This window comes from Indicator indicator, chromosome 5, assembly GCF_027791375.1.
Source record: "Indicator indicator isolate 239-I01 chromosome 5, UM_Iind_1.1, whole genome shotgun sequence".
Lineage (NCBI taxonomy): Eukaryota > Metazoa > Chordata > Aves > Piciformes > Indicatoridae > Indicator > Indicator indicator.
Window position 1 is genome coordinate 1,461,217 of NC_072014.1, and position 12,904 is coordinate 1,474,120.

The 12,904-nt window shown below is 51.2% G+C and overlaps 1 protein-coding gene across 1 annotated transcript in view; it reads right to left on the reverse strand.

Moving 5' to 3' along the window:
* Positions 1–1,588: 1,588 nt before the first annotated feature.
* The window catches only part of ERBB4 (erb-b2 receptor tyrosine kinase 4), a 538,583-nt gene continuing 527,267 nt past the window's right edge, over positions 1,589–12,904 (reverse strand). Inside the window, exons 26-28 of the mRNA XM_054380880.1 lie at positions 7,142–7,189; positions 5,128–5,416; positions 1,589–2,025 (exon numbers count right to left, since the gene is read on the reverse strand). Coding sequence (XP_054236855.1) covers positions 1,589–2,025; positions 5,128–5,416; positions 7,142–7,189 — 774 coding nt within the window. The remainder of the gene's footprint in view (positions 2,026–5,127; positions 5,417–7,141; positions 7,190–12,904) is intronic.

Here is a 12,904-nt window from a genome sequence, read left to right on the forward strand (position 1 = left end):
TGCAGGGAGTCTGACTCATACTTATTTACATCTTTGACAGAAAGCTCTGCCAGTCATGCACATTTTGACTTCTCAAACCTCATATGCAGCATCTTCTGTGCCTCTTAGAAAAAAAGAATTCTGTGCTGTGCTGCAAGGCAGAGCAAGGCTTTTGTTTTTTTTTTTTTCTTCTTCTCTGATGCCTCTCAGAGCTTGCTCTGCTGTCCTTCCCCTGGCAGCAGTAAGAGCTGGCTGCTCTGTCACTGTTCTACGAAGCGGTCGATGCAATGGCCTCTCCCAACTGGCAGACGTCGTTCCAAAGACTTGGTTTCTTCATTTTGGCATTTCCACAGTCACCCTTTACATGTAACTCATTATTTTTATTATTTTTCTTTTTTAATTTAAAATCATTATTTTGTGTTTTGCTGGTCACTTCATATTGCTTCATTCAAAATCCAGAAAACAGTTCAAATAAAATCAGAGCTGAAGTGCAAACTAACTTTCCAGTGGAATTCTATGTGCGTTTTCTCCAGTCCAGTGTCTGTCTTCCAGTTTTACAGGACCCTTCCCACAACCACCCCACAGAATACCGAGCAGACTTCATCACCCATATCAAAGTCTCCAGTTCTCCATCTTGTCCTCAGTGTTGCCTGACAGCATCCCCAACTCCCTTCAGGATCAGGAAGAAGAAAAAGAGGGAAGGATTTGCTTGTGTCTTGTGACGTACTCATAGTCAGCAGGTATAAAACAGGGAAGAGAAGCTTTCTGCTTACAAATCTTGGTTTCTTGGTGTGTCTTTTAGCTTCAAAAAGGAACATCTTGGAGGGGTGGTTTTGTTGCTCTCTCCTGAATGGTTGCTTTTTGTGTGTGCTAAAAGAGTTTGTCGTGTTGGCACGTGTACAGAAATGGCTGTGGCATGTACCAGTTCCGAGTAGGGAGCTTTGTGGTTAGGGCTTGGCACAAGCTCACGGTGTGGCTCGGGACAAGGGCTTAGCTGCTTGCTAGAGTCACATCATCATTCCTTGGAAAGTCACAAGGAGCATCTGAGCGATTATGGGAAGACAGCTTGGCTGTTAGGTTTGCTGGGGCAGGAAGTGTTAGAGAAAGCAACTGGGTTCTCAGTCTCCATCACTATGTTACCAAATGTGATATAAAAACTGTGAGCATTTCCCCCTCATGGAAACCGCACTGAGATTTCCAGGAATGCTGCAGAGCCTCATCAGTTCCTGCTGAAGGGAACAGCCTACAGTGTCTGGGTGGAATCACAGAACTCGCTCGACAGCAGGCAACACTGCCACCAGCCTTTGCTGGTACCATCTGGCTTCTCCAACCGTCCAACCCTCCGCCTCTGTGGGAAGTAAGAATCGCCAGCTTGTGTGTGCCTTCCTCCAGTCTCTTTCCTTCCTTCCTTCCTTCCTGGTTCCCAATGCAATCTGCAAAGAGCTCCAAGAGATCCCTTCATTTGGAAATATCAAAAATGAGTGAACTGGCAAGAAGAGGAAGCTCATGGGAGAATGGGAAGGAGGGAGGGGAGAGAGGAAAGGAGAGGAAGAGCGAAGGAGTGAGGCAGTTAGAGGGTTGCCTTTCCACCTCCGCGAGACTGCCAGCCCTACACCACCGTGTTTCGGTGTCTGTAGGGCGGTGGGGGCAGCACAGTGCCAGGCTTCAGGGAGAACTCGGCGAGGTACTCAGGGTTCTCCGCCACGAGGGGCCGGATCCGCCCGTTCTGCCTGTACAGGTATTTGGTGCTGTACTCCTGCAGGTAGTCCGGCTGGTGCAGCGTGCTGCGCGGGGGCAGGCTGTGGTTCCAGTAGTCTGGGTTGTCAAAGGCCTTCTTGGCTTTCTCCGGCTGATTGCCCTTCAGGTACTCGGCACCCTCCAGGGTGTTGGCGAAGGTGTTGAGGTACAGCGGCTCGTTGATGTACTCCTCCTCCGCCTTGGGCTGCCCGTTGGATGCCTTCTGGTACTCAGGGTTGTCCACGGCCTGCAGGTCTCCGTTCTTCCGCCGGGAAACAAAAGGGTTCTCTTCCACAGGGTTCAGGTAATCTGCAGGAAAGGCGGAAAATAAGTCAGCAAAGACAAGGAGCAAGACACTCACAGGATCAGAGGATGATAGGGGTTGGAAGGGACCTCCAAAGATCAACCAGTCCAATCCCCCCTGCCAGAGCAGCACCAGAGAATCCAGCACAGGTCACACAGGAACACATCCAGACAGGGATGCAAAGGCTCCAGAGAAGGAGCTGAGCCTTAGCCTGTGTGGCTTGCTTGATCCTGGACTTCTCAGTGTATCACCTAGAGAGCCAAACATACAGAGTGACTTCTGCCTCTGCTGCTGACTCTTTGTGCAGACTTGGACACATCAGCCAAAGGCTCTGCTCTGCAGTCTCACAGTCCAGAAAGCTTTGCAGAAATCTTAGCTAAGCCTCTATGCACCAGGGCCATCCCCAAGGGCTAACTTCCAAGACAGCTTCATATCCAACAGAACAACTTGCCTGATTAAAACCCTTCCATCCCTGAAGGACAAAGGGCCTTGAAGCATTAAGGGGAAAAAATGATTCAAAGGAGCCCTGGAAAAGGTACAAGAGAGCTTTATATCAGCTTCAAAACAGAACTTGGTGCAGGTTGTAATTGCTTCAAATCACTTTCTGTGGATTAACACCACAAAAATTGTAACTGAATGACAAGATCACAGATCACAGGAACAGAGGATGTTAGGGGTTAGCAGTAATTAAAATGGTTTCTCCACAACCAAATCCACATTGTAATACCTAATTAGGAGAACTTTGGAGACAGCAAGAATAAAATGCCTGGTGCTACCCATCACCCTCTGACAAAGGCCTCACCATGAGACGGACTTTGCTGCTTTTAACCTTGCAGAGGGAAGTTGCTATTTTAATCCCCCTGAAGCATACAGCAGTGCTTTCCATGTGGCAAGCAGCTTCCTGCCTTTCTTTTATTGGAGCTCAGTAGGAACCCGTTGCAGCTAAGCTACACTAGGCATGAGTGGTCCATTTTCCCTTCCCTGGCTGTCTGTCACAAGATCAGAGGATGTTAGGGGTTGGAAGGGACCTCTGGAGATCTTCCAGTCCAACCCCCCTGCCAGAGCAGGACCAGAGAATCCAGCACAGCTCACACAGGAACGCATCCAGACAGGGATGCAAAGGCTCCAGAGAAGGAGACTCCACAACCTCTTTGGGCAGCCTGCTCCAGTGCTCTGTCACCTTCGCAGTCAAGAAGTTCCTCCTCATGTTGAGGTGGAACCTCCTGTGCTGCAATTTCCATCCATTGCTGCTTGTCCTATCCCAGGGCACAAGTGAGCAGAACCTGTCCCTGTCCCTTCCTTCCTGACCCCCAGCCCTCAGCTATTGATAGACATTGATCAGATCCCTCTCAGCCTTCTCCTCTCCATACTAAACAGCCCCAGGGCTCTCAGCCTCTCCTCCCCAGGCACTGCTCCAGGCCCTTCAGCATCCTTGCAGCCCTCCCTTGGACTCTCTCCAGCAGATCCCTGTCCCTTCTGAACTGGGGAGCCCACAACTGGATGCAATATTCCAGGTGAGGTCTCACTATGGCAGAAAGACTTTAAGGATACAGGGAGTCTGCATGGGGAGGGAAGAGAAACGTAAAGAGATTCTCTGTTCTGGGTTAAGAACACCCCCAGCTTTCTGCCAGCAGCTTTCCAGCCACACTGCCCCAAGCCTGGAGCATTGCTTGGGGTTGCTGGGCCCCAGCTGTAGGACCTGGCACTTGGCATTGTTGAAGCTCCTCCTGGTAATATTGGCCATGGATCCGATTGATCCAATTCTAAACTTCTCTTGGCTATCAAATGCCAGCTGTGTGTATCAGTTTGGTGATATGTGCAGCAGGATATTTACCAGGCACAATGCCATGAAGATAAAGAAGATCAATAATAAAACAAAGCGGAGGCCACATCTGGCACATTCTTTTCTTGGAGAGAATTGAAGACTTCTGTTTGGATAAGAAGAGAGCTTTCTATTTTTTTTTTCCTTTTCTCTTGCAATTTCACAGAAAGTAAATAGGGGGAATTACCTAACTTTTATTTTGGCACATTTGAGCTTTTCTAAGTAGAAAACATACGCAAAGAAGAACAAATCCCTACGCAGAGAAATATTAACCTAGTCAGAATGGTTCAGCATTGCTGGGTTACTCAATAAAGATTTTTTTTTAGTGAAAAACTGCTGATGTAGAATCACAGAATTGTCAGGGTTGGAAGGGACCTGGCTCCAGTTTGATGGTGGCAGTGGTTGAGTGGCACCTTGCTTTCACAATCCATTGTTTGCTGCAATGTCAAGATTTCAAAATGCCATTTAAAGATCATAGAATCATAGAATTGTCAGGGTTAGAAGGGACCTCAAGGAGCAGCCAGCTCCTACCCCCCTGCCATGGCCAGGGACACCTCACACTACAGCAGGTTGCTCACAGCCACATCCAGCCTGGCTGCAAAAACCTCCAGGCATGAGGCTTCCACCACCTCCCTGGGCAACCTCTGCCAGTGTCTCACCACCCTCATGGGGAACAACTTCTTCTTAACATCAAATCTGAATCTCCTCACTTCTAGTTTTGCTCCATTCCCCCCAGTCCTATAACTCCCTGACACCCTCAGAAGTCCCTCCCCAGCTTTCCTGTAGCCCCCTTCAGATCCTGGAAGGCCACAAGAAGGTCTCCTCAGAGCCTTCTCCTCTCCAGACTGCACAACCCCAACTCTCTCAGGCTGTCTCCAGAGCAGAGCAGCTCCAGCCTTCTGATCACCCTCGTGGCCCTTCTCTGGACACCTTTCAGCACCTCCAGATCCTTCCTGGAACAGAGGCTCCAGAACTGGACACAGAGGTCCAGGTGTGGTCTCAGCAAAGTGGAGCAGAGGGGGAGAATCCCCTCCCTGGCCCTGCTGGCCACACTTCTCTTGCTGCAGCCCAGGCTCTGCTTGGCTCTCTGGGCTGCAAGTGCTCACTGCTGGCTCCTCTTGAGCTTCTCATCTCCCAGCACCCCCAAGTCCTTTTCTGCAGGGCTTCTCTCCAGCCAGTCCCTGCCCAGCCTGTACTGGTGCCTGGGATTGCCCCAGCTCAGATGCAGAAAGAGGGAATAGAGTCAGACTCGATCAGGAGCTTGCCCAAAAAGAGAATTCTGTACCTGTTTTAGGCTTGTCTCTCATAGGTGTCATGTAGCCATCCTCATCCAGCTCTCCCTGGACCCCCCTCTCAGGTATGAAGACAGTGGGGTCAGCGCTGTACCTCTGGGTGCTGCTGTCCTCCTTGGCCAAGGTTGCCACTTGCTTCCGCAGGGTCCCGTTGCAGCAAGTGTCCTCAAAGATCTCTGCTGTGGCCCCTTGAGCAGCTGGGGCCTCTGGTATGCAGCCAGGAGCTCTGTATGGCATCGGCACCTCAGCAGCATAGCCACCATCTCTATAGACAAACTGGTTCTGTTGGAAAAGAAGAGGCAGCATGAGAAAGGAGGCCCTACAAGGAAAGAGGGTTCAGCAGCAAGTCCCCACAGAATCACAGAGTGTTAGGGGCTGGAAGGGACCTCCAAAGTTCATCCAGTCCAACCCCCCTGCCAGAGCAGGAGCACCTAGAGCAGGTCACACAGGAACACATCCAGCTGGGGTTGGAATATCTCCAGATAGGGACACTCCACAACTCCCCAGGGAAGCCTCTTCCAGGCCTCTGTCACCCTCACAGGGAAAAAATTCTTCCTCCTGTTTCCATGGAACTTCCTCTGCCTCAACTTCCACCACTGCCCCTTGTGCTGGCATTGGGCATCACCCAGCAGAGCCTGGCTCCAGCCTCTGGGCACTCCCCCTGCACATCTTGAGCAACAGCAATGAGGTCACCTCTCAGGCTCCTCCTCTCCAAGCTCCAGAGCCCTCAGCTCCCTCAGGCTCTCCTCATCAGGAAGATCTTCCACTGCCTTCAGCATCTTTGTGGCTCTGTGCTGGACTCTCTCAAGCAGTTCCCTGAGGTCCTTCTTGAACTGAGGGGCCCAGAACTGGACACAATCTTCCAGATGTGGCCTCAGCAGGGCAGAGGAGAGGGGGAGGAGAACCTCTCTGACCTACTAACCATAGCCCTTCTAATCCACCCCAGGATGCCCTTGGCCTTCTTGGCCACCAGAGCACACTGCTATGGCAAGACTCCTGTGCCTTTCCTGCCACACTTGTTCAGTGATGCATTTCACCAGGCAGGTGAAGCCTTCTCCACCCTGCAGACCACCACATTTCCAGTGCAGTGGCACCAGCAGAGGCAGAGACTCTGCCGTGGACTGGCACAGTATCTGTTTGCCCAGTGGTGCTGAGCCAGCTTCCCCTCCCAGGGAGGGACCATCAGAGCAGCAAGGGGAGCAGGGAAGCAAGCTGACTGCTCAGGGCTGGAAATGGGGCTGGGAAAGAAGCAGGAACATCCTCCCTGCACAGGTGGAGGTTGGATACACACAGCTGTAGAAGGCAAAGGCAGTATCTCCCTATTAGTTTGGTGACCTCCCCTCATTTCTGAACAAACTCCTTCAACCTCACTTCTGCAAAGTGGCCTGGGGATAGAGGCCATCATCATCTCTGAACTCTATTCCTGCGGGGGTTTGCTTTTAGGGTGTCCTGCAGTGGCAATCACACAGTGACTCCAACGCTGCATGACTCTGCCAGGCAGTTAATGCCAGGCTGGTGAGCTGTCTTCATATTGCTGCCTGACAACCTCCCACCCTGCTTCTCAGAGAGGGCATTGGGCAAGGGAATTTCCACAGCATAACCTAGAAACAGCAAGGAAAAATTTTTGAAGGGAAGTTGGCAACTGGCAGTATTTTGGCTGTGGGCCCATGGAGCTTGCATGTGAATCACAGAGTGTTAGTGGCTGGAAGGGACCTTGAGAGATCCTCCAGTCCAACCCCCCTGCCAGAGCAGGAGCACCTAGAGCAGGTCACACAGGAACACATCCAGGTGGGTCTTGAATATCTCCAGAGAGGGAGACTCAACAACCCCCTGGGCAGGCTGAGTGGAGAGCTCTTAACTGTTTGATTGCTTTCAGAAACACTTTGTTCACTGGTGGCTTTGGTTTGGGACATCTATGAAGGAAAAAAAAAGGGGGTTGAAACAGAAAACACACAGTGAAGGAAGGAGGAAAACCTAAAGGATGAAGTTTGAATGTGAAATACTTACTCCTGATATAGGGGTGTAGGCAGGAGGAGGGCTGTGTCCAATTTCACTCTAATAGGAAAGAAAAATGGAATGATGGATATGTAATAAGAGGTCACACCAATGAAACAAGTCAGATGAGCTGTATGAGCTAATGGGGAGAAACATGCACTGCCTTCAAGTTCCCTAACTGAATCCACAACTGGAAGGATGGAGTCAATGCAAATGCCTCACCAGCATCCACAAACTCTGTGCCTCACCAGTGTGGGGCAGCTCCTCTTGCTGCATGTTTCACCTGCTCACAGCTGGACATCCTGCAAATGTCTCCTGTTTAATGTTTGGAAGGGGACATTGTGCAATAAGAGAGGCAGATGGTGCACTCAGCTTCAGAGGAAATGCAGGGCAGGAGGAGCACAAAACACATCCAGCTCTGAGCCAAGGCTTCTTCTCCCAGGGACAAAGCAGGAGAGGTGGAACTGGAGGGCAGAAGGGTGCAGGGCTGTCACTGGGCTGTCACAGCTAGCTCAAGTATCACAGGAAAAACAGCCCCTGAGCTTTGGTAGTCCCAAGCAGCACAGCATCTCCTGGATGTCAAGACTCCAACACATCCTGCTTTTAACATACCCCCCCCTGTCCTGGCTTAAGATTCTCACAAGCAAGCCCCACACGCACAGATCAGGAGGGAAAAGGAACACAAAGTGCACAAGGTTCTGTGTGACACAAGGTGCACAAGGTTCTATGTGACACAAAGTGCAGAGGGGCTTGACTGGATGACCTTTGGTGTTCTCTTCTGTCCTGGACCATTCTATGATGCTGTAATAACATCATAACAACAGGGCCTCCTTAAACAGCCCTGTCCCCACCAGACCACGGCACCAAGTGCCACATCCAACCTTGCCTTAAACACCTCCAGGGATGGTGACTCCATCACCTCCCTGGGAAGTCCATCCCAGGGTCTGATTGCCCTTTCCAGCAGGAAGTGCTTCCTAACATCCAACCTAACCCTCCCCTGGCACAGCTTCAGGCCATGCCCTCTCCTCTTGTCACAAGTTGCCTGGGAGCAGAGCCTGACCCCCACCTGCCTACAGCTTCCCTTCAGGTGGTTGTAGAGAGTGATAAGGTCCCCCCCGAGTCTCCTCGTCTCCAGGCTGAACACCCCCAGCTCCCTCAGCCTCTCCTCATCAGCCTTGCCCTCCAGTCCCTTCCCCAGTCTGGTTGCTCTCCTCTGGACCTGCTCCAGCACTTCAGGATCTCTCTTGCAGTGAGGTCCCAGAGCTGCACACAGTGCTGGAGGTGAGGCCTCCCCAGTGCCCAGCACAGGGCAGAATTCCATCCCTGCTCCTGCTGCCCACACTGCTCCTGATCCAGGCCAGGATGCCCTTGGCCTTCCATGCCCCTGGGCACACTGCTGGCTCCTGTCCAGCTACTGTCCCCCAGCACTGCCAGGTCCCTCTCTGCCAGGCTGCTCTCCACACTCTCATCCCCAGTCTGTAGCCTGCATGGGGCTGCTGTGGCCAAAGTGTAGCACCCTGCACTTGGCCTGGTTAAACCTCATCCCATTTACCTCAGCCACATTGACCCAGCCTGGTCAGAGCCCTCTGAAGAGTTTTCCTACCTTCCGGCATATCCACACTGCCCCCAGCTTGGTGTCATCTGCCAGTTTACTTACAGACTGGATCCCCTCATCAATAAAGACATTGAATGGAAGATCTCAGTAATGCTATTTTCTTCATGCCTCCCCTTTGGGTTTCTACTAAACATAACTGTCTTGCAACATCCTTAACACAGAACCTTACAGCTTACCACTGGTCTCTCTCTGCAAACTCTTAAAATTCTTTACTCTTTTCCCCTATTAGTTAATATCTTGCGGTCACTCTTTCAAAAAAAAAAAAAAAAAAAAAAAAAGAAAAAAGAAAAAGAAAAAAGGCAAAGAAAACAACTGTGGTGCCAGCTAATGGGGCTGAAAATGTGATAGAATTGCTTAAGTATCATTCAGTTGCCTGCTAACTGTACTATGATGTCATCATTTTACAGGCTTCCAAAATAATTACCCCCTGCCAACTCTTATTGTTCAGGAGGTGAATCACACTGTGAGCAGAAAAGCCATTTGAACCTTCCCAAGTGCAGCTTAAATGGCTTCATTTGCATGTGCAAGCCAATTTACCTCCTTGGTTTTGGTTTGAGTGGTTGATTTAGCATCTTAAGTGCTACCTGGAAAGAAGATCTGGGGGTTTGGATTGCTCATCCTGGAACTCTGACCCGAAGGGTCAAGATCTCTAGCTTGATGAGGTGGACAGAGGCTCACAGACCTATATAAGCCAACTTTAAAAAGTCTCAAATTCCATACTTTGAAAAACAAACAGACAAACAAGATCAGCAACCAGCCCTGCTGGATCCTGTGACATCCATTCTGTCCATTAGCTCTGCAGTGCACACATCCACAGGGACTTCAACTCTAAGCATCCTCCAGGAGCCAAGCCTGGTTAGCTGCCCCTGAGCAGCCCTACCCAGAAATGCCTGAGATTGCGTTCTTCATACCACATGGCTGAATTTTAGGCACAAACATGACATAGACTCACAGAATCACAGAACACATCCAGTTGGAAGAGGCCTCCAAGCTCATCCAGTCCAACCTTCCACCCAGCACTGCAGGGGCCACCCCAAACCATGTCCCTAAGCACAGCTCCAAGGCTGCTGGAACACCTCCAGGGATGCTGACTCCAGCACTGCTCTGGGCAGACCATTCCAATGGCTGAGAGCCCTCTCTGGCAAGAAATATTTCCTAGCATCCAGCCTCAACCTGCCCTGCTGCAGCTTGGAACCATTTCCTCTGCTCCTGTCCCTTGCCACCAAGGAGCAGAGGCTGCCCCCTCCTGGCTCCAACCTCCCTTCAGGGAGCTGCAGAGAGCAAGGAGGTCTCCCTCAGCCTCCTCTTCTGCAGCCTGAACACCCCCAGCTCCCTCAGCCCCTCCTCTAGCCCAGGGGCTCCAGGCCCTTTTCCAGCCTCCTTGCCCTTCTCTGGACAGGCTCCAGCCCCTCAATGTCCTTCCTGCAGTGAGGGCCCAGAGCTGAGCACAGCACTGGAGGTGTGGCCTCAGCAGTGCTGAGCACAGGGGGATGGGCACCTCCTGGCCCTGCTGCCCACCCTGCTTCTGATCCCAGCCAGGATGCCTTTGGCTTTCTTGGCCACCTGGGCACTGCTGGCTCATATTCAATCGACTGTCAACCAACACGCCAGCTCCCTCCTGAGCCATCAGGGAGATCAGGTGACAAACAAGCAAATGTCCCCTACAGCCTTCTCAGAGGCCCTTTGGTATTGAACACCACTGCCATAACCCCTAACATCTGTGCAAAATGAGCCTTGCTGAAAGAGAGGTTTTGTGACCATTGTCTTGTGTTAGTGCTTCGTGGTCATTCATTTCATTTTCCAGCTCCTTGCTTGTAAGACCTCCCAGAGGTAAATATCTCCTCCTCTGGTCTTCCTAATTCTGTGATTCTGTAACAAGAGGACACAGTCCCCAGCTGCACCCAGACAGAGAGATTGGCCATTGGGATGTGCTGCCCATTGAGGTGGTGGAGTCACCATCCCTGGAAGTGTTTCAAAGCAGCCTGGATGAGGCACTCAGTGCCATGGGTGAGTTGATTGGATGGTGCTGGGTGATAGGTTGGACTGGATGATCTCAAAGGGCTTTTCCAACCTCGTTCATTGTGTAATGCTGTGATTCTCTGTAGCAAGGACATTGTATTTTCAGGCTGCACCTTAAACTGCAATGAAATCAAAGACTTGTTGGCACCTGCCACTCCTATTTGTGTAGTGGTGTGAATGTCTCTCTGGTGTCTGCCTGGTCTCTTTCCATGTGAGTCCTGCCTGGAGTACAGCACCCAGAGGTCTGCCCTGCCTGCCCATCCCACACCACCCCTGTGCTCGCTTACAGCTGCACACACAGCAGACTGCACGTGGAGAAAATGCTGCAGGTACCTTCTTCCTAACATCCAATCTGAATCTCCCCATTTCTAGTTTTGTTCCATTCCCCCCAGTCCTATCACTCCCTGACACCCTCAAAAGTCCGTCCCCAGCTTTCTTGTAGCACCCTTCAGGTACTGGAAGGCCACAAGAAGGTCTCCTGGGAACCTTCTCTTCTCCAGACGGCACAACCCCAACTCTCTCAGTCTGTCCTCATAGGGGAGGAGCTCCAGCCCTCTGCTCATCCTCATGGTACTCCTCAGCACACACTCCAACAGCTCCATGTCTGGTTTTTTGTGTTGGGGTCTCCAGAGCTGGACACGTTACTCCAGGTGGGGTCTCAATGAGAGTGGAGTAGAGGGGAAAGAAGCCCCTCCCTTTTCTCCATGAAAAGCAGGGGGTGAAGCCAGACTACTGCTAGTCCACATAATGCAGCTTTGGGGCTGTGAGTGGTACAGGACTATCACCCTATGGAAAACAAATACAGCTTTATTTTGCAGCATGATCCACACTTCCCTTGCTAGCACAACCTCCCAACAGCATCCTTCCTGCTATGGAACTGGTCTTGCCTGTCCCCACAGGAGACGTGCAGATACATTTGATAGATTGAGATTGGATGTTAGGAAGAAGTTGTTCCCCATGAGGGTGGTGAGACACTGGCACAGGTTGCCCAGGGAGGTGGTGGAAGCCTCATGCCTGGAGGTTTTTGCAGCCAGGCTGCATGTGGCTGTGAGCAACCTGCTGTAGTGTGAGGTGTCCCTGGCCATGGCAGGGGGTTGGAACTGGATGATCCTTGAGGTCCCTTCCAACCCTGATAATTTTATGACTCTATGTTTATTACTGCTTTTTGTTCTTAAGCAGCCTGCTAAGATCACAGACTGAGAGAATTTCTTTACTGAAGGCAAGTTTCTGCCAGCACAAATGCACACATACACACATTTTAACCTACTCTGATCCTGCTCCTGTCCACACGAAAAGCCAATTCCCTTTCACTGTCCTGGCCTCCTACACACAAAACCACTAAAGCATAAGAAACCCAAGAGCACCAAACCACAAAGCTGGAGTGAACCATTCCCACCTTCTCCCTCGGATGCTCCTCACATGTCATGTTCAGGGGCATCTCGTCCATGCTTAAGGCATCTCAGTGATAATCTGTTTTGATCAAGCTCTGCCACACTGGTTTCTACCAGCTCAGTCCTGAGCTGTGAGCTCCCCAGCTCAGGAGAGACAGAGACCTGCTGGAGAGAGGCCAAGGGAGAGGCAGGACGATGATTAGGGGACTTGAGCATCTTCCCTGGGGAGAGAGACTGAGAGCCCTGGGGCTGTTTATTATGGAGAAGAGAAGGCTGAGAGGGGATCTGATCAATGTCTCTCAAGAGCTGAGGGCTGGGGGTCAAGTGGAGGGGGCCAAGCTCTTTTGGGTGCTGCACAGCAAGTAACCAAGGAACAATGGAGACAAACTGGACCAGAGAAGGTTTTAGCTCAACAGGAGGAGAAACTTCTTTGGTGTGAGGGAGCCAGAGCCCTGGAGCAGGTTGCCCAGAGAGGTTGTGGAGTCTCCTTCTCTGGACATATTCAAACCCCAGATGGATGCATTCCTGTGCAAACTCCCCTGGGTGCTGCTGCTCTGGCAGGGGGGTTGGACTGGATGATCTCTGGAGGTCTCTTCCAACCTTTACTGCACTGTGATACTGTGAAATAACTCACTTTCCTCCACCTAGAATATGTTTACCTGACTTTAAACCACATCAGTACCCAGGCTTGAGTTGCCCAACTGCAGGCTCCTAACATGCCAGACTGAGCAGAGCTTGCTTCAAGCAGCA